Source organism: Entelurus aequoreus, linkage group LG06 (genome assembly GCF_033978785.1).
Source record: "Entelurus aequoreus isolate RoL-2023_Sb linkage group LG06, RoL_Eaeq_v1.1, whole genome shotgun sequence".
Taxonomy (NCBI): Eukaryota; Metazoa; Chordata; class Actinopteri; order Syngnathiformes; family Syngnathidae; genus Entelurus; species Entelurus aequoreus.
Genome location: NC_084736.1, coordinates 73,966,742 through 73,987,580, shown reverse-complemented (window position 1 = coordinate 73,987,580; position 20,839 = coordinate 73,966,742). Strand labels below are relative to the sequence as shown.

General features: G+C 38.3%; 1 protein-coding gene and 1 long non-coding RNA gene across 2 annotated transcripts in view; one reads left to right on the top strand and one right to left on the bottom strand.

Annotated features, from left to right (window-relative positions):
• The first annotated feature begins 407 nt into the window (after nucleotides 1-407).
• On the top strand, nucleotides 408-18,467 carry LOC133652584 (uncharacterized). Its single transcript, XR_009826598.1, has 3 exons — nucleotides 408-461; nucleotides 17,173-17,303; nucleotides 18,320-18,467. It is a non-coding gene; the product is annotated as an uncharacterized LOC133652584 (long non-coding RNA).
• loxl2b (lysyl oxidase-like 2b) overlaps nucleotides 2,868-20,839 on the bottom strand; it is a 77,809-nt gene continuing 59,837 nt past the window's right edge. Inside the window, exons 10-14 of the mRNA XM_062051508.1 lie at nucleotides 16,465-16,705; nucleotides 15,325-15,440; nucleotides 14,785-14,921; nucleotides 7,482-7,593; nucleotides 2,868-4,861 (exon numbers count right to left, since the gene is read on the bottom strand). Coding sequence (XP_061907492.1) covers nucleotides 4,791-4,861; nucleotides 7,482-7,593; nucleotides 14,785-14,921; nucleotides 15,325-15,440; nucleotides 16,465-16,705 — 677 coding nt within the window. The 3' untranslated portion in view covers nucleotides 2,868-4,790. The remainder of the gene's footprint in view (nucleotides 4,862-7,481; nucleotides 7,594-14,784; nucleotides 14,922-15,324; nucleotides 15,441-16,464; nucleotides 16,706-20,839) is intronic.

The following is a 20,839-nucleotide window of genomic DNA, read 5'->3' as shown; positions in this document are numbered from 1 at the left end:
AATAACGTTTTTTTTTTAATTAAATGTGCTTTTCATGATAAGGTAAGCGCCGGAGTGAGAAGAGGTTTTAAAATAATTACCGCATGCATGGCAGCTTTTGGTAAACGCAGGGGTGAGAAGAGGGTTTTAAATTAATTAGCGCCCCTGCGGCTATTCAAGGAAATACGGTACATACAAATGATGGATGAAATAGATAAGTGAACAATTAACGTCACTTTTCTCTTTATTGTTGGCGAAAACGGCGATGACTGGAGGAGGGACAGTAATAGCCAGACAGACGCCACTGTCATAAAGTGTTTTAGTCCTATCTTATTCTGACGCAGTTTTGAGATGTTAGATTTCCTGTGCTCTTAATTTGGCGATCCAGTCTGACACGTCATTTCCTGTTTGTAGCGTTTCTGCGTAATACGGGCTCTTGGGTGATTGTGTAAGCAGCATTTGTGTGCGTTCCTGACTAAAATGTAAGTATACGTCGAATATAGCACGGTTATTAATGTGAAATTGCCTATAATGTGTTAGATGTAGCCTTAACCGAGTGTTTGTTTGCAACAATGTTTCTGCTTGACGATATAATTCGCCAGCTCAACTTTCGCCCTGTTAATACTGTTACAGAGTAGTCACCCTATCCTACCACTAGAGGGCGGCACAGACCACGTTTAAAGCACTGTCTAAATCAACAGTGCTTATTCTCCATTCATCTCTAATGGACTGCTTTAATAGTCCATGTATATTTGTTTTATAACACACTGTAGAGTATATTATATTATATATAACATTGTACATATCCTGTTATATTATTGCATATTATATTGCCTAAATGTATCCGAATCAGACCACACACACACCTATACCACACTTGTCCAACTTCACCGTTAAAGAGTGCCTGAAAGCCTCTCTGTGGCCTACTCTCTGACCGTAGTCCTTGTCCTAAGAAGATATCAGACCAGCATTCCGCATCCAGAGTAACCTCTATCACAGCCACTATCGTACTTTGCGACAAGTGTGTTCTTGAATTCAATAGTGTTTTGTTCTTGAATTCAATAGTGTTTTGACACTCTTATCAAAGTGTTGGCCCTCCCAACTTTCTTTGGCCTCATGGTGCATTATTTTGCAGTCGTACTCAATACAAAAAAAGACAAGACTTAATCATCTGTAATTCTCTGTTTGGGTACTCTGGGAAAACAGATTAGTTACGCATAATGTCTGACTGAGATGGTAACCGAAAACCGGGCCATGATTTTGGCGAAAATTTCAGTTCGAAAACCAAATCGTACGAAAAGACATCGATGTGCTTGCAATTAAGATCACTTCTTATACGGAAATAACATTTATTTACTCCCGCTCCCACCAAAGACTGTTTTTTCTAGAAAGAGGTTCCGCAGCCTACGTAGCAGAACCTCCAGGTTCTGTAACAGCTTCTTCCCTCAGGCCGTAAGACTCTTGAACGCATCATAATAATCCCCTCGATTCCCCCCAAAAATGGATGAACTCGCTGGAATATAAAGACAATATAACATACACCCATAAACGTGGATGCATATGCAAAAGTGCAATATATTTATCTGTACAGTAATCTATTTATTTATAGCTGCACCTTATTGCTCTTTTATCCTGCACTACAACGAGCTAATGCAACAAAATGTTGTTCTTATATGTACTGTAAAGTTCACATTTGAATGACAACACTGCAATAAGTCAGTGTTCAAAAACAAGAAAAAAAAAATTAAAGCTGCAAGCAGCGATGGACGGGACCGACTTTGACGTCATATAAAATCCAAACCGGAACAGTAATTAAAACTCTTTCGTCAACTTTTAATCAGAAGGGTTCAATCTCTCTCCTGTGCTAGTTTGAAGCCGACACGACAAACGCGCACAGAGGAGATAATGTTTGAAAAAAGGTGACCGGTTTTTACAAAACTTTAGTTTTGAAGAGGGAATTGCAAACTTCCTGTTGATTTTTGCTGGGGGTTGTCAATATATGAAATGTAGGTCTAAGTGAGACCTACATAGAGTTTTGGGGTTTGGGTTTTTGATTAGATCGCAATTTTCGCCAATTTTGTGTGTCAAATATGGTGAGTTTTGAAGCATGTTAAGGGGGTCAAATTACAGCTCAAAGAGGCGGCGGTATAATAATAAAGAATAATAATAATAATAAAACCTTACAATTTCAAAAGGGTCCTCTGTCCCAAAGGGACATTGCGGTCCCTAAAAAAAACAAAAATTAGGGGTATTTTATTTGAACTAAGCAAAATTATCTGCCAATAGAACAAGAAAATTCGGCTTGTCAAGACTTTCCAAAACAAGTAAAATTAGCTAACCTCAATGAACCCCAAAATACCTTAAAATAAGTATATTCTCACTAATAACAAGTGCACTTTTCTTGGTAGAAAAAAAAAATTGACCTTTTTGCTCAATATGTTGAAAAATATTCTTAAATTAAGTAAATGCTAGTGCCATTATCTTGACATAATGATATGCGCTCGGCATCATGATTTTTTTTTTTCATGCTTGAAATAAGAAATGATTACTTTAAAAAAGTACTTTTATACTTGTGAGTGTTGATGACACAGCTTTGCAACAGTTGATATTCTAGTTCCAAGCATGTTTTACTCAATATAGGTCATCAAATCTCAGCAACAAGCTGTAATATCTTACTGAGATCATTTAGGACCAAAACCCTTAAAACAAGTAAAACACTCTAACATGAAATCTGCTTAGTGAGAAGAATTATCTTATCAGACAGAAAATAAGCAAATATCACCCTTATTTGAGATATTTACTTAGATTTCAGTTTTTGCAGTGAATAAAAGGAAGTCTCTAACAAGGAAATCAGAAATGAAAGCGGGATCAAGACCATGTTTGTGTGTTTTTGTTTGCTCTGTAACTTTATTATACTTTAACACACTTTTCTTATGCTCACTTCAAGTATACAGTTGGTATACACACTTACTGCACCCTCAGAAAACAGAGGGCCAGGTTGATAGCACCGTAATACAAAGTACAACAACATGGAGGTCACACACACCATTGTACAAAAGCATTTGAGGGGAAAAAAAAGGAAAAAACCTGATTACACTGACAGCATGTTACTAAAACAGAGTCCGCACATCAAAGGCTGAGTCGACTTCACAAATGAGCAACAATTCCCACGGACGCCAACATTTTGTAGTGTTTTCACGGCGGCGGACAGCAATTTCTTTTTTCTATTTTTAGCTCCTGTTGTGCAATGGCCAGCCGTCCCAATACTTTTGTCTAATTAGTGTATGTAGGCCAGGGGTCACCAACCTTTTTGAAACCAAGAGCTACTTCTTGGGTACTGATTAATGCGAAGGGCTACCAGTTTGATACACACTTAAATAAATTGCCAGAAATAGCCAATTTGCTCAATTTACCTTTAACTCTATGTTATTATTAATAATAAATGATATTTACACTTAATTGAACGGTTTAAAAGAGGAGAAAACACGAAAAAAAATGACAATTAAATTTTGAAACATAGTTTATCTTCAATTTCGACTCTTTAAAATTCAAAATTCAACCGAAAAAAAGAAGAGGAAAACTAGCTAATTCGAATCTTTTTGAAAAAATTTAAAAAAGAATTTATGGAACATCATTAGTAATTTTTCCTGATTAAGATTCATTTGAGAATTTTGATGACATGTTTTAAATAGGTTAAAATCCAATCTACACTTTGTTAGAATATATAACAAATTGGACCAAACTATATTTCTAACAAAGACAAATCATTATTTCTTCTAGATTTTCCAGAACAAAAATTTTAAAAGAAATTCAAAAGACTTTGAAATAAGATTTAAATTTGATTCTACAGATTTTCTAGATTTGCCAGAATATTTTTTTTGAATTTTATCCATAAGTTTGAAGAAATATTTCACAAATATTCTTCGTCGAAAAAACAGAAGCTAAAATGAAAAATTTAATTAGAATTTATTTATTATTCTTTACAATAAAAAAATAAATTTACTTGAACATTGATTTAAATTGTCAGGAAAGAAGAGGAAGGAATTTAACAGGTAAAAAGGTATATGTGTTTAAAAATCCTAAAATAATTTCTAAGGTTGTATTTTTTCTCTAAAATTGTCTTTCTGAAAGTTATAAGAAGCTAAGTAAAAAAATTAATGAATTTATTTAAACAAAAGAAGACCAAGTCTTTAAAATATTTTCTTGGATTTTCAAATTCTATTTGAGTTTTGTCTCTCTTAGAATTAAAAATATCGAGCAAAGCGAGACCAGCTTGTTAGTAGATAAATAAAATTTAAAAAATAGAGGCAGCTCACTGGTAAGTGCTGCTATTTGAGCTATTTTAGAACAGGCCAGCGGGCTACTCATCTGGTCTTTACGGGCTACCTGGTGCTCGCGGGCACCGCGTTGGTGACCCCTGATGTAGGCGGATCAGCCATATTTCATGGCTGCACAAAGATACAAATAAAACAGAGACAAGAAGAGGAGTAGATTGGCTTTGACAACTTTGAACTAATCACTGATGCTTGTTTGGTTTGCATAAGCCCAGTCAGTATCTTCAGTGTCTATAAAATGTACTTTTTAAACACGTCAATCGCCCTTTTTTCAGCACACCATTAAATCAAAGCTTGATCACCGTCACCCCAGTGGAGGTTCTTCAGTTGCGCACAGTTTTATAAAGATGTTCCCTGATAAAACACTCAGTCATTTAGTGCTCGCTTGCAGGCTCCGTAGGAAGGTGGAGCTGCAAACTGTCGGGGACTGCAAGATGTGTCCCAACTGTGGGCTCCGGAGGGTCGAGTGGTGGCTTTTTACCTGTGGGTGACCTGATTGTTGAGGAGGCCCGGAGAAGTCTGCTCCGTGTCTGTGCTCAAAGATCCACCTAGCAAGGCGACACATATCAGACCCAGTTTTAGCACCGACCTTTTCCTTCATCACTTTACAATTTACACCAAGGAGCTGAGACTTGAAGAACATCAAGAGGATCCCAGAATAGTCGAATCCTTCCAGGTCCTTACCTTAGCTTTATGTTAAAGTTAAAAAGTTAAACCAGTTACTAGTTACCAGGCTGATCTTATCTGTGTGTGTATTCTAAGCGCCCCTGCACCTGGGGATAGGCCCATCCCTCCTCCAAAGACATGCACCTGGGGATAAGCCCCTCCCACCTCTAAATAAATGCACCTAGGGATAGGCCACTCCCACCTCCAAAAACATGCACCTGGGGATAGCCCCCTCCCACCTCTTTAAATAAATGCACCTGGGGATAGGCCACTCCCACCTCCAAATACATGCACCTGGGGATAGGCCCCTCCCACCTCCAAAAACATGCACCTGGGGATAGCCCCCTCCCACCTCTAAATAAATGCACCTAGGGATAGGCCCCTCCCACCTCTAAAAACATGCACCTGGGGATAGCCCCCTCCCACCTCTAAATAAATGCACCTAGGGATCGGCCCCTCCCACCTCTAAAAGCATGCACCTGGGGATAGCCCCCTCCCACCTCTAAATAAATGCACCTAGGGATAGGCCCCTCCCACCTCCAAAAACATGCACCTGGGGATAGCCCCCTCCCACCTCTAAATAAATGCACCTAGGGATAGGCCCCTCCCACCTCCAAAAACATGCACCTGGGGATAGCCCCCTCCCACCTCTAAATAAATGCACCTAGGGATAGGCCCCTCCCACCTCTAAAAACATGCACCTGGGGATAGCCCCCTCCCACCTCTAAATAAATGCACCTAGGGATAGGCCCCTCCCACCTCTAAAAACATGCACCTGGGGATAGCCCCCTCCCACCTCTAAATAAATGCACCTAGGGATAGGCCCCTCCCACCTCTAAAAACATGCACCTGGGGATAGGCCCCTCCCACCTCCAAAGACATGTATCTGGAGATAGGCCCCTCCCACCTCCAAATACATGCATTTGGGGATAGGCCCCTCCCACCTCCAAATACATGCACCTGGGGATAGGCCCCTCCCACCTCTAAATAACTTTACCTAGGGATAGGCCCCTCCCACATCCAAAGTCATGCACCTGGGGATATGCCCCTCCCACCTCCAAAGACATGCACCTGGGGATAGGCCCCTCCCACCTCCAAAGACATGCACCTGGGGATAGCCCCTCCCACTTCGAAAGACATCCACCTAGGGATAGGCCCCTCTCACCTCCAAAGACAAGCACCTGGGGATAGCCCCTCCCACCTCCAAAGACATGCACCTGGGGATAGGCCCCTCCCACCTCCAAAGACATGCAACTGGGGATAGGCCCCTCCCACCTTCAAAGACATGCACCTGGGGATAGGCCCCTCCCACCTCCAAAGACATGCACCTGGGGATAGGCCCCTCCCACCTCCAAAGACATGCACCTGGGGATGGGGCCCTCACCTCCAAAGACATGTATCTGGGGATAGGCCCCTCCCACCTCCAAAGACATGTATTTGGGGATAGGCCCCTCCCACCTCCAAAGACATGTATTTGGGGATAGGCCCCTCCCACCTCCAAATACATGCACCTGGGGATAGGCCCCTCCCACCTCCACAGACATGTATCGAGGGATAGGCCACTCCCACCTCCAAAGTCACGCACCTGGGGATAGGCCCCTCCCACCTCCAAAGACATGCACCTGGGGGTAGGCCCCTCCCACCTCCAAAGACATACACCTGGGGATAGGCCCCTCCCACCTCCAAAGTCATGCACCTGAGGATAGCCCCTCCCACCTCGAAAGGCATCCACCTAGGGATAGGCCCCTCCCACCTCCAAAGACATGCACCTAGGGATAGGCCCCTCCCACCTCCAAAGACAAGCACCTGGGGATAGGCCCCTCCCACCTCCAATGTCATGCACCTGGGGATAGCCCCTCCCACTTCCAAAGACATGTACCTGGGGATAGGCCCCTCCCACCTCCAAAGACATGTATCTGGGGATAGGCCCCTCCCACTTCCAAAGACATGCACCTGGGGATAGGCCCCTCCCACCTCCAAAGACATGCACCTGGGGATATGCCCTCCCACCTCGAAAGACATCCACCTAGGGATAGGCCCCTCCCACCTCCAAAGACATGCACCTGGGGATAGGCCCCTCCCACCTCCAAAGTCATGCACCTGGGGATAGCCCCTCCCACTTCCAAAGACATGTACCTGGGGATAGGCCCCTCCCACTTCCAAAGACATGTACCTGGGGATAGGCCCCTCCCACCTCCAAAGACATGTACCTGGGGATAGGCCCCTCCCACTTCCAAAGACATGTACCTGGGGATAGGCCCCTCCCACCTCCAAAGACATGTACCTGGGGATAGGTTGATTGACAACAGTAAAATTGGCCCTAGTGTGTGAATGTTGTCTGTCTATCTGTGTTGGCCCTGTGATGAGGTGGTGACTTGTCCAGGGTGTACCCCGCCTTCTGCCCGTGTGCAGCTGGGATAGGCTCCAGCACCCCCCGCAACCCCAAAAGGGACAAGCGGTAGAAAATGGATGGATGGATGGATCTTTAGGTGCGGGTCTTACCATTGTGGCAGTTGTACATCCACACACGATGGCCATCATATCGGCAGCTACATTTCAAGATGTTGTTGCTGTAGTCGGACTCGGGCACCTCATAGTTTGGATTAATTATAATCTGTAAACAAATACAATGGAATTACTATTAAGAACTTTATAAAATGTATTTAATTATTTTGACAACACACTATGTGAGTCACATTGTTTATACATGTCTACTACTCCTTTTTCCTTTCCATCCCTGTCACAAACTTGTCCATGTCCTGTGTACTTACTACTTCTACTGGGTAGAAAAGGCAGCCTTGTTAGAATAATGATGTGTAAGTTATCACACAACTTTAGTATGCATAAAGTCCGTTGCTATAGTTATTAGCTATTGTGCTCAAGCTGTACTTTTTCTATCTGTATAAGGACAAACCTTCTTGTCTGTCAGCCGCAGATGTTACCTTTGTTTTAGCCCGCTAACAGCCAAGGACTTCAAGGACCTCAACGAAGATAAGACGACAGCACGCAGACGAAGCAGAGACAGGGCGAAATCACAAGGCCCAGCACATTCCCTTACGTATTGTGTGTACTGGAGCTGCTTTGCATGATATGTGTGACCACTCCTTTTAGAGGCGGCCTCAGTGATGTTGACTGGGGAACTCCTGAATAAATAGAGGGACGCGGGAGCTGTACCTTAGAGCGTAGGGTGTGACTGTGAGTAAGTGCGCAGCTCCATGCGTTCTCCTCATGAGCTAAATTTAACTCTGTCTCTGCACAATTCCTTGCTTCTTGTCTGTTTAATAGATGTCATCAGCGTTTGAACCTGATAGCCTGCTGATTAGATTGAGCACTGCTGCCACCTAGCTGCAGGCTTGCGTATCGTTCTAACATAAAACGTACAGTGCAAAAAAGAGCTGTCAAAATACTGTAAAAGAGAAAAAGATTACATTTTGGGAAAAAATCTTAAAAACTGCATGATAACACATCTTAAATTAAGATGTGAAAATCTAGAAATTAACAGGACTTTTAAGCTAGAAATAAGTATTTTATACTGAAAACAAGCATTATTCATCTCTCAATTCTTACATTAAGCATCCTCGGGATGTTGCAGAACCTTTAAACAAGATTACTGTACTTATGTGGGGGAAAGCAAAATATCTTATTTGAATAGTTATTTTCTCAATTGTAGCATTTTTAAACTAAAATAGCAAAAATATAACTATAAGATTAAGATTAGCCAATGACTAAAAAGTAAATAGCTCTACACTGCAAAAACTGAAATCTAAGTAAGATGAAATATCTCAAATAAGGGTGATATTTTACTTATTTTCTGTCTGGTAAGATAATTCTTCTCACTAAGCAGATTTTACATTAGAGTGTTTTACTTGTTTTAAGGGTTTTGGTCCTAAATGATCTCAGTAAGATATTACAGCTTGTTGCTGAGATTTGATGACCTATATTGAGTAAAACAGGCTTGAAACTAGAATATGAACTGTTGCAAAGCTGTGTCATCAACACTCACAAGTATAAAACTACTTTTTTAACTAATAATTTCTTACTTCAAGCATGTAAAAAAAAATCATGACTTTGACACAATTGTGTCTCATAATTAAAACAGATGACAGCCAAATGGACTTTGCTGTTTTATTTCCAATGAAACAATAGAAAATATGTACTCATATAGTAGTACAGTTCTTATTAGAATCAGAATCAGTGAGAATATACTTATTTTAAAATATTTTTGGGTTCATTGAGGTTAACTAATTTTATTTGTTTTGGAAAGTCTTGACAAGCCGAATTTTCTTGTTCTATTGGCAGATAATTTTGCTTAGTTCAAATAAAATACCCCTAATTTTTTTTTTTTTTTTCTTGTTTTTGAACACTGACTTTTTGCAGTGTATTCTGCATTGATACAAATAAATGACAGCACATCTTGTTCAAATCTTAATCTAATACAGTTTAAGGTTGTCCATCACATATATTTAAATTTTCCTGAGGGAACTCTCCTGAAGGAATCAATAAAGTACTATCTATCTATCTATATTTTACTAATGCTAAACTTTCCAAAATGTATGCCAAAGTCTACTGGACTAATATCTAACATCTTGCAGATGCATTACATTTTAAATTGACGCCTTGTGCAGAATCGGCTATTTTTGGAATTCCACCAAACCATCAAAAAAGTAAGCAGACTTTTAGGGATAGTATCGCCTTTGAGTTGAGTTGAGTTTGAGTTTATTTGGAACATGCAAGCATACAACATGATACATCACAATTTCCAGTTTCTCTTTTCAACATGTTCGAAAAGGAGTAGGAAGAAGCAGAGCTTATTTAATCCTACCCCTTTTCTTTACATAACAGTTGCAAAACTTTTTGTTCACTTCCTGTTCACAATTTTTTCACAATAAACTCCATAAGTAATCACAATAAAAATAAATAAATAAATAATAGTAAGAATTTAATAATAATAATTGGTGAAGTAAGTCATATTTCATATGATGAGATAAGTAAGATTACTTTAAGAATGAATGAATGGATGGATGAAATGAATTGAGAATGTTTGTCATGGTTCTCCTTCTTTGTACTTTGTAAACACTTTAAGTTTGAAGAGTTTCTTGAAGTGGATCATATTAGTACATTGTTTGATTGCTTTGCTTAATCCATTCCATAATTTAATTCCACATACTGATATACTGAAGGTCTTAAGTGTTGTACGTGCAAACAAATGTTTTAAATTACGTTTTTCTCTAAGATTATATTTCTCCTCTTTTGTTGAGAAGAATTGTTGTATATTCTTGGGTAGCAGGTTATAGTTTGCTTTGTGAATAATTTTAGCTGTTTGCAAATTCACTATGTCTTGGAATTTCAGTATTTTTGATTCAACAAATAAAGGGTTTGTATGTTCTCTATATCCAACATTATGTATTATTCTAACTGATCTTTTTTGTAACACCGTTAATGAATGAAGTGTACTTTTGTAATTATTTCCCCATATTTCTACACAATAACTCAGATATGCAACACTAGTGAACAGTAGAGAATATGAAGGGATTTTTGGTCTACAACATGTTTTGCTTTATTCATTATTGACGTGTTTCTTGCTACTTTATGTTGTATATTTTTTTACGTGAGATTTCCAGTTCAATTTATCATCAATCATTATACCTAGAAATTTGGTTTCATTTACTCTTTCAATTTCTATTCCGTCTATTTGTATTTGTGTTTGACTTTCTCTTCTACTGTTACCAAATAGCATTATTTTAGTTTTACTGAGATTCAACGATAGTCTGTTTTTGTCAAACCATCTTTTTAATTTGTTCATTTCTTCTGTTATTATTTGTATTATCTCCTGTGTGTTCTCTCCTGAACAAAACGCTGTTGTATCATCCGCAAATAATACTAACTTTAAATCTTTTGTAACTTTACAAATGTCATTTATATAGAGATTGAATAATTTAGGTCCTAATATTGATCCCTGAGGTACACCACAGGATATATTTAGCGTTGTAGACGTGTGTTCGCCTAGCTTCACGTATTGTTTCCTGTTCGTTAGATAACTTCTTATCCAGTTTAAGACTAACCCTCTGATGCCATATCGTTTTATTTTTTTGATTAAAATATTGTGATTAATTGTGTCAAAAGCTTTAGTTAGATCCATAAAAACCGCTGCCGCACATTTTTTACTATCTATTGCATTGGTAATTTCTTCTGTAATTTCAATTAAAGCCATTGAAGTTTAAACATTAGCTCTGTATCCATATTGGTTCTCTTCGAGTATTTTATTTTTATTTATGAAACGTTCTAATCTGTTATTGAACAGTTTTTCAATGATTTTAGAAAATTGTGGAAGTAGAGAAACAGGTCTATAATTTGTAAATTGATGTTTATCTCCAGTCTTATAAATTGGTGCAACTTTAGCTATTTTCATTTTGTTTGGGAATGTACCTGTTTGAAATGATAGGTTACTAATATACATTAATGGTCCTGAGATCTCTTCAATAACCTTTTTTATCGTTTCCATATCAATTCCATTACAATCAGTTGAAGTCTTAGATTTACATTTTTTCACGATTGTAACTATTTCCTCCTGTGTCACATTACTGAGGAACATGGAGTTGGGATTTGGCTCTATGGTGTCATTATAGTCCTCAATTGGAACTGGGTCTGGAATCCTTTCTTCCAATTTTGGTCCAATATTTACAAAATAATTATTGAAGCTTTCAACTACGTCCTTTATGTTGTCATTTTTTTATTTTCATCTAAGAAGTATTGAGGGTAGTCCCTCTTAGTTCCATTTTGAATAATGCTATTGAGGATGCCCCATGTTGCTCTCATATTATTTTTGTTCCTGTCCAATAATTCACTGTAATATTCTTTTGTACATGATCGTAGTATGTCTGTTAACTTGTTTTTATACTTTTTGTACTTAATTTCTGCCTCTATAGTTCTTTGTGCTATACATTTTCTATATAGTGTATTCTTCTTCTTACAAGCATTTTTTAATCATTTTGTCATCCATGGTTGATTATTCTTTCTCTGTTTATTACTAAGTTGTATCCATGGACAATGTTTGTCATAAAGTATTATGAACTTGTTCAAGAAATGTTCATATGCTTCATCAACCTCTTTTTCATTATACACATTGTCCCAATCTTGCTTTTGTAGCTCAATTTTGAAGGCAGTCATCCTCTTCTCTGTGCATAGTCTTCGAAATGTCCTTTTGTCTTCCATGTTCTTCTTGTAGTGTCCATCATATATTGTAAAAACTGGCGGATGATCACTAACGTCGGTTATAAGTAGACCACTTGTAGTGTTATTGTCAAAATCATTGGTAAAAATATTATTAATAAGCATCATAAATAGCTCGTAGAAGGATTTTATTGGAGTGAAAATCACAGTTTGCCCCCAAGGCCTCCCTGTGGCTTAAGGACCTCATGTTTTTCTTAGATTTAGAGAAAATTAAATATAATCTGAGGGGTACACCAAAACAATTTGACTTGACCTGGGGCTGCATAATTAGTTACATAGCTAAATTAAAGACACTATAGGATGAATGTGACACTCACTGTTAACAATTAACCTTTTTCACTTACCTCAACTTTTTTTTTCTTTGTTGCTGTTGTTTTTATTCAGTGACACTACTCTGTATGGTTGTGATTTTTATCTTTTTTTTATTTTTTAAATCAGTTATTGTGATTCTCTATCTGCTTGTGGTGAAGAGGAAGGCAGTACATTGCCAGCCACTGTGACTGAAATGTAGGAGGGGTGTTATTATTTGACTTGTATTATTTTTCTGTAATTTGTATTTTTAAATTTTTAAAAACATTTTTGTATTCTTGTGTTTTTTTAATATATTTTTTAATTATTTTTTTGGAGGGACTATCAGTACTATTATTTCCCTATTCAATGAATAAATAAATATTACAAAAAAAACACAAAAAAAAGATTAGCCAATGACTATAAAGTAGAGATGTCGATAAATGCTTTAAAATGTAATATCAGAAATGATCGGTATCGGTTTCAAAAAGTAAAACATATGACTTTTTAAAACGCCGCTGTGTACACGGACGTAGGGAGAAGTACAGAGCGCCAATAAACCTTAAAGGCAAAGGCACTGCCTTTGCGTGCCGGCCCAGTCACATAATATCTACGGCTTTTCACACACACAAGTGAATGCAATGCATATTTGGCCAACAGCCATACAGGTCACACTGGGGGTGGACATATAAACAACTTTAACACTGTTACAAATATGCGCCACACTGTGAACCCACACCAAACAAGAATGACAAACACATTTCGGGAGAACATCCGCACCGTAACACAACATAAACACAACAAAACAAATACCCAGAACCCCTTGCAGCACTAACTCTTCCGGGACGCTACAATATACACCCCCCGCTGCCCCCTACCTCAACCTCCTCATGCTCTCTCAGGGAGAGCATGTCCCAAATTCCAAGCTGCTGTTTTGAGGCATGTTAAAAAAAATAATGCACTTTGTGACTTCAATAATAAATATAGCAGTGCCATGTTGGCATTTTTTTTTTCCATAACTTGAGTTGATTTATTTTTGGAAAACCTTGTTACATTGTTCAATGCAGGGGTGTCCAAACTTTTTCCACCGAGGGCCGCACACTGGAAAATCAAAGCAAGCTGGTGCCATTTTGATATTTTTTATTTTTAAAAAACCAATACAATATATGTATAAAAAATTTACATTTAGGCCTCCACTCAGGCTTGATCCCGGGGACCCCAAAGGGTTTTGGTCAAAATTATATTATTTTTAGTATTATTCAAGGTTTAAATCTCTATATCAACACTAGGTCTATCTGTCAATATAACGTGTTTTAAGATTTAAGTTGTATGCCCTTTTTGTCAAAGAAACCCCTGTTTTTTTATGGAAAAAACACAAAATATGGAATATTTTCACCCAATAACATTTTAAAGTGGACTATTTGAAATTATATAATAATTGGAGCCTTAAAAAGGTCAATAACTCATAACAACATTGATTTTTATTCATTATTATTTTTTAGCAATCACACTTGAAAAAAGTCCCACTAAAATTATTGGGGATCCAAAAGAGCTCAGTAAAGTTAAAAAAAATAAATCATACTGTTTTTTTTTACTTTTAACACAATAGTCTCAAGATCAACTTCAGATCTATACGTCAATTATAAGTTTTATTGTTCTTTATGTTTTTGTGTTTGTTCGTTTCAGGCGCTTCTTTTTAAAAAAAACAAAAAAAACTTTGTTTTTTAAATGGCAAACACTAAATATGCATAATTTTCCCCCAAAAAATGGAATATTTAATGTGAAGTAATTGAAGCCTTGAATAGGTCAATAATTCATAATAACATTGATTTTTATTCATTATTATTTTTTGAAGAAATAAATAGCCTGCATTAGAGTAAACATTGCAACATGTTCTTGTTACATTTCACCGGTTTGTTGTTTTATACCACTCTTTATGTTTTTTGTTTTTTTTATTGTGTTTTTTAGAATGTGCCACAGGGCCGTTAAAAAAATTACCTTCGGGCCGCAAATGGCCCCCGGGCCGCACTTTGGACACCCCTGGTTTACTGCATCCAGCGGGGCATCACAACAATATTAGGCATAATAATGTGTTAATTCCACGACTGTATATATCGGTGTCGGTTGATATCGGAATCGGTAATTAAGAGTTGGACAATATTATCGGACATCTCTACTAAAAAGTAAATAGCTCTTAAAACTATGGAAATGTCTAGGAATAAAATGTTAAATCTTGGCAAGTGGAAAATAATTTGCACAAATAACGAACATGAAGAAGTGAACCGACCTGGAACATGTAATCGCCAGGCTGGATGTCAGTGATGTCGATCCATTGGCAGTCGATATCGTGTCTGTACGTGTCCCAGCAGCCCACCGTGATGCCTTGCTCTCCAAAGTTGTCGCACACATACCTTTTTTCAATGCCTGCAAGAAGACAACAAACGCTGATGAAAATAGACAATATTCAAGTTCAGGTTAAAGTACCCATGATTGTCACACACACACTGAATGTGGCAAAATTATTCTCTGCATTTGACCCATCACCCTTGATCACCCCCTGGGAAGTGAGGGGAGCAGTGAGCAGCAGCGGTGGCCACGCCCGGGAATAATTTTTGGTGATGTAACCCCCAATTCCAACCCCTTGATGCTGAGTGCTAAGCATATTGGCTCTTTATTAGTCATGATTAGGTACTTATTAATGCCTTATTCTGCATTATAAGTATATACATATGACTCTTCCAATCACAGGTGTGAAATCCCTCCGTTGACTATGCGGGAGTCACCTAACCACGTTTTGAAAAAGTACACCCGAGTGGAGATTTGTCACCTTCGTCGCACTCCGAGTCCTCCAGACAAAAACTGGCCTTGTGTCCTTCTGCCACTTTAGTCCCGTTGAGGTTGAAGAGGTCGTAGATGGTGAACACCTCCATGCTGTGGTAATGCCTGGCAACACAACACACACCTCGTCACGTAACAAATATTAGCTGTCAATAGAGATGTCCGATAATGGCTTTTTTGCCGATATTCCGATATTGTCCAACTCTTAATTACCGTTTCTGATATCAACCGATACCGATGTATACAGTCGTGGAATTAACACATTATTATGCCTAATTTAAGGGGTAGCGGGGGTGTATAATGTAGCGTCCCGGAAGAGTTAGCGCTGCAAGGGATTCTGGGTATTAGTTCTGTTGTGTTTGTTGTGTTACGGTGCGGGTGTTCTCCCGAAATGTGTTCGTCATTCTTGTTTGGTGTGGGATCACAGTGTGGCGCATATTTGTAACAGTGTTAAAGTTGTTTATACGGCCACCCTCAGTGTGACCTGTATGGCTGTTGACCAAGTATGCTTTGCATTCACTTGTGTGTGTGTGAAAAGCCGTAGATATTATGTGATTGTGGCCGGCACGCAAAGGTGTGGCGCATATTTGTAACAGTGTTAAAGTTGTTTATATGGCCACCCTCAGTGTGACCTGTATGGCTGTTGACCAAGTATGCATCGCATTCACTTGTGTGTGTGTGTGAAAAGCCGTAGATATTATGTGATTGTGGCCGGCACGCAAAGGTTTATTGGCGCTCTGTACTTCTCCCTACGTCCGTGTACCACTTTGACAGCGGCGTTTAAAAAAGTTGATACTGATACCGATAATTTCCGATATTACATTTTAAAGCATTTATCGGCCGATAATATCGTCAGTCCCATATTATCTGACATCTCTAGTTGTCAACAACAAGGCAGAACATCATGTTTGCAGCTCCTGTGTCCAAACTGAGATCCACTCAGGGGAGTAATAGATAATGTTTGCTGGAAAAAAAAAAGGGAAAAAAAAGATAATGTTTGCTGCTTGGCAGACCCACCAGGCAAGGACTTTGGAAAGTGGGGAACAGCAATAAAACTTTTTTAAACAAAGTAAAAAAAAAACATGTGCTGCCATAAAACAGAGAAAAAGGAGACGTGTTAGCAGCTGACCTGTGACAGTCGTGCCACACCCAGGCGTGGCGGCCAATTTTGGGCCGGAAGTCGGAGTGGCCGTTGTTGTGGATCTGCGAGGAGAAGCGCAGCAGCCGGCGGTAGGAGTTGGCGGGCATCTGCTTGGAGGAGGAGGACAGGCAGTTCTCCTCGTAGGCACATTGCAGCATGAACATGGGCCTGTCCTCCATGTAGGTGGTCTGCTCCACCACCTGGGGGTTCAGCACCAGGTCAGGAGCCGCTGTGTGGAGAAACCATCACGTCGTATCATTTCTAGGACATTTTTTAGCCACTTGAGGTGTCTCCATGCAACATTTCCACACCCCACACCGGGGACCTTGCACATTGGCCGATACCAAAGTTGATCTGATACGATATCAGCAGGAATCACACATACTTTGATTATTTTGTAGTGTGGAATGTTAAGTGGAATAACGTAAACAGAGAACTATGGCAGGTATGAAAACATTAACCTATTTGCTATTAAGCATTTGGAAGGGACTTGTGATGTCTTTAAGTTGAAGTGGAGTGGTAATTAAAAGATATTTTTTTGTGACACCTAGTGGCCACAATAATTCATTCAATTAGGCTTATGGAGTAGTTGAATGATGCGAACACATTTGTTACTGGATTCCGCCTTGGAGACTTACAACTATAATTATTTTGTACTTGTTTATATTGACAAATGTCGTGTTTTTTTCAATTAAGGCAGCGCTTCTTGATTATGGTCTGTTTCGTCCAGTTCCCGCTGTGACTATGAATATATATGTGAGGAGGCGTGGCCTGCGGACCTGCAGCGAGGCGGGGCACGCCGGGGCCGGCTCCGAGATGGGCGACAGGTGCGTAGATGGCCCACCTGGGCGCAGTTGTCATCACCTGTCACTATATATCAGGGGTGTCCAAAGTGCGGCCCGCAGGTAATTTTTTAACGGCCCCCACGGCACATTCTAAAAATGCGATGAAAAAAAATAAATAAATAAAAAGTGGTATAAAAAAGCAAACAGGTGAAATGTAATAAGAAAATGTTGCATTATTTACTCTAATAACACAAAGCTGCCATGCAGGCTGTTTCTTTCTTTAAAAAAATAATAATGAATCAAAATCAATGTCATTATGAATTATTGACCTATTCAAGGCTCCATTTTACTTCACATTAAATATTCCACTTTGAGATATTTTGGGGGGAAAATGTTGCATATTTTTTGGTTGCCGTTTAAAAAACAACATTTTTTAAAGAAGGGCCTAAAACGAAAAAACATAAACAACAATAAAACTTATAACTGACGGATGGATCTGAAGTTGATCTTGAGACTATTGTGGTAAAAGTTTTTTAAAAATGTTGGATTTATTTTTTTAAACTTTACTGAGCAGTACCCTTTTGGATCCCCAATAATTTTAGTGGGACTTTTTTTTTAAAGTGTCATAGCTCAAAAAAATAATGAATTAAAATCAATGTTGTTATGAGTTATTGACCTTTTTAAGACTCCGATTATTATATAATGTCAAATATTCCACTTTAAAATTTTATTGGGGGAAAATATTGCATATTTTGTGTTTTTTCCATTAAAAAACACGGTTTTCCTTGACAAAAATGGCATACAACTTAAATCTTTAAAAGCGTTATATTGACAGATAGACCTAATGTTGATCTAGAGATTTAAACCATGAATAATAATAATAATAATAATAATACTGAATAATGACACATTTGTAATATTTTTTTTGACCAAAACCTTTTGGGGTCCCCGGGATCAAGTCTGAGTGGAGGCCTAAATGTATATTTTTTATACATATATTGTATTGGTTTTTAAAATCAAAAATATCAAAATGGCCCCCGCTTGCTTTGATTTTTCAGTGTGCGGCCCTCGGTGGAAAAAGTTTGGACACCCCTGCTATATATAAAAGGGCAGCAGCCGGGAAGGAGGGTGTTGGTGAAGTTGGGAGTGGATGGCCGAGAACGAACCCGAGCCCGAGTGGAAGCGAGACAGAGACCAAGGCTAAAAAGCGACCGGAGAAGGAGGTTTATTGAAAAATAAACAAAATCTCCAACCCGTCAAGCCTGTCATGTCCGTCATTGGTGGTCCGAGGAACCCGGAGGTGCGAGTCCTCCACAATATACTTTGTCTACCTCTGCATAACGCTGTATCCTTGTTATCACGAAAAAAAACAAAAAATAAATACAAAAATATAACCTACTCAGTGGCCTAGTGGTTAAGAGTGTCCGCCCTGAGATCGGTAGGTCGTGAGTTCAAACCCCGACCGAGTCATACCAAAGACTATAAAAATGGGACCCATTACCTCCCTGCTTGGCACTCAACATCAAGGGTTGGAATTGGGGGTTAAATCACCAAAAATTATTCCCGGGCGCGGCCACCGCCGCTGCTCACTGCTCCCCTCACCTCCCAGGGGTTGATCAAGGGTGATGGGTCAAATGCAGAGAATCATTTCGCCACACCCAGTGTGTGTGTGACAATCATTGGTACTTTAACTTTAATATAGAGCAACTTAAAACAAAGAATAACTTTGACACTGTTTTTTAGTGTCTAAAATGAATTCAATGAGCCTAAAATAAAAAAGAAAATTAAATCCCTATTTAAACTATAACATATTTTTTAAACGACCTAAACCATTTAATACTGAAATAAATGTAATTAAATTACCTCAATAAATAATAAATAATACATTCAAACTGATCAGCAAAATGAACTCAGTAGCACAATATATATAACACTTTAAACTATAAAACACAATTTAATAAAACAATTTGTTTTTTCTGAATTCAAATGAGGAAGTCAGGATTAATGAGCACGTTTTGCAGGGCACAGCTTTTTGGAGAGGGTTGGAAACATTATACTGCATGATACTGATAAAGCATGTCATCCTGGCATCGTCTACAGCCTCCAATGTTTAATTTGTGTAAATGACTTCACGAAAGTACGAGAAAAGACCAAACTTGTGTGCTTATTGGTGGACATTTAGATGGTAACTGACTGTCCAGCTTTGGCTAAGAAAACAGACTAAGGGACTGCCTGTATCGGAGCGATAAAGTCTGAGATTTATTGTAGATGCAAGCCGACACAGTACGATATTTGTTTTACTAGCTGATATATATATATATATATATATACAGTATATATTGTGGAGAATGCATATATGTTTAAGAGTTCTTTCTCTATTCATAGCCATTTCTGGAGCAGCTAGTACTTTTCCTTTGTATATTCTACCAGTTTCTCTTGTCTTCAGAGGTCTGTTTAGTGTCTTAAACCATCGGAATGTGAATACAACCCCCAATTCTTCCTTATCAGTGTTGCGAGAGGGAGAGGTGGGGGCTTTCTTTGTGTGCAAGAAGTGGGCTCTTCCATTTGAATGTCAGATCAACTAGAGTAGCCGATATGAATGTGTAGGTTAAGCTGATCTCCGGAAATTTCAGTCAAACTTGATAATATTCCTATTCTGTCTTGATGGTCCTTCTTACTCAGCATATATGTCATCGAAAGAACTTGGGATTGACCAGTAACTTAGATTCCCTGGGAGGAAGAGCTGGTCGACGCAACTATATATATATATATATATATATATATATATATATATATATATAGTCGAGGTAAAAACACAACAGGCTATATATATATATATATATATATATATATATATATATATATATATATATATATACATATATATACATACATATACATACATATACATATATATACAGTACATGCCAAACGTTTGGACACACCTTCTCAGTCTATTTTCATGACTATTTACATTGTAGATTGTCACATCAAAAATATGAATGAACACATGTGGAGTTATGTACTTAACAAAAAAAGGTGAAATAACTGAAAACATGTTTTGTATTCTAGTGTCTTCAAAATAGCCACCCTTTGCTCTGATTACTGCTTTGCACACTCTTGGCATTCTCTCCATGAGCTTCAAGCACACCTGTAAAGTGAAGACCATTTCAGGTGACTACCTCTTGAAATGTGTCCAAACTTTTGGCCTGTACTGTGTATATATATATATATATATATATATATATATATATATATATATATATATATATATATATATATATATATATATATATATATATATATATATATATATATATATATATATATGGTAACACTTTAGTATGGGGAACATATTCTGATTCAAGACTAAAGATTTAATTTAGAGTTATTTGGACACTCGGGTAACATATAAGGGTTAAGGTTAGGGTTAGGGTTACTAATAAGCAATAATTCTGAGGTTATTGAGGGAAGACTCTTAGTTAATGGCTTACTGGTTGTATAATAAGGCCATGCAGAATAAGGCATTACTAAGTACTTAATAATGACTAATTAGGAGCCAATATGTTACTAATTTG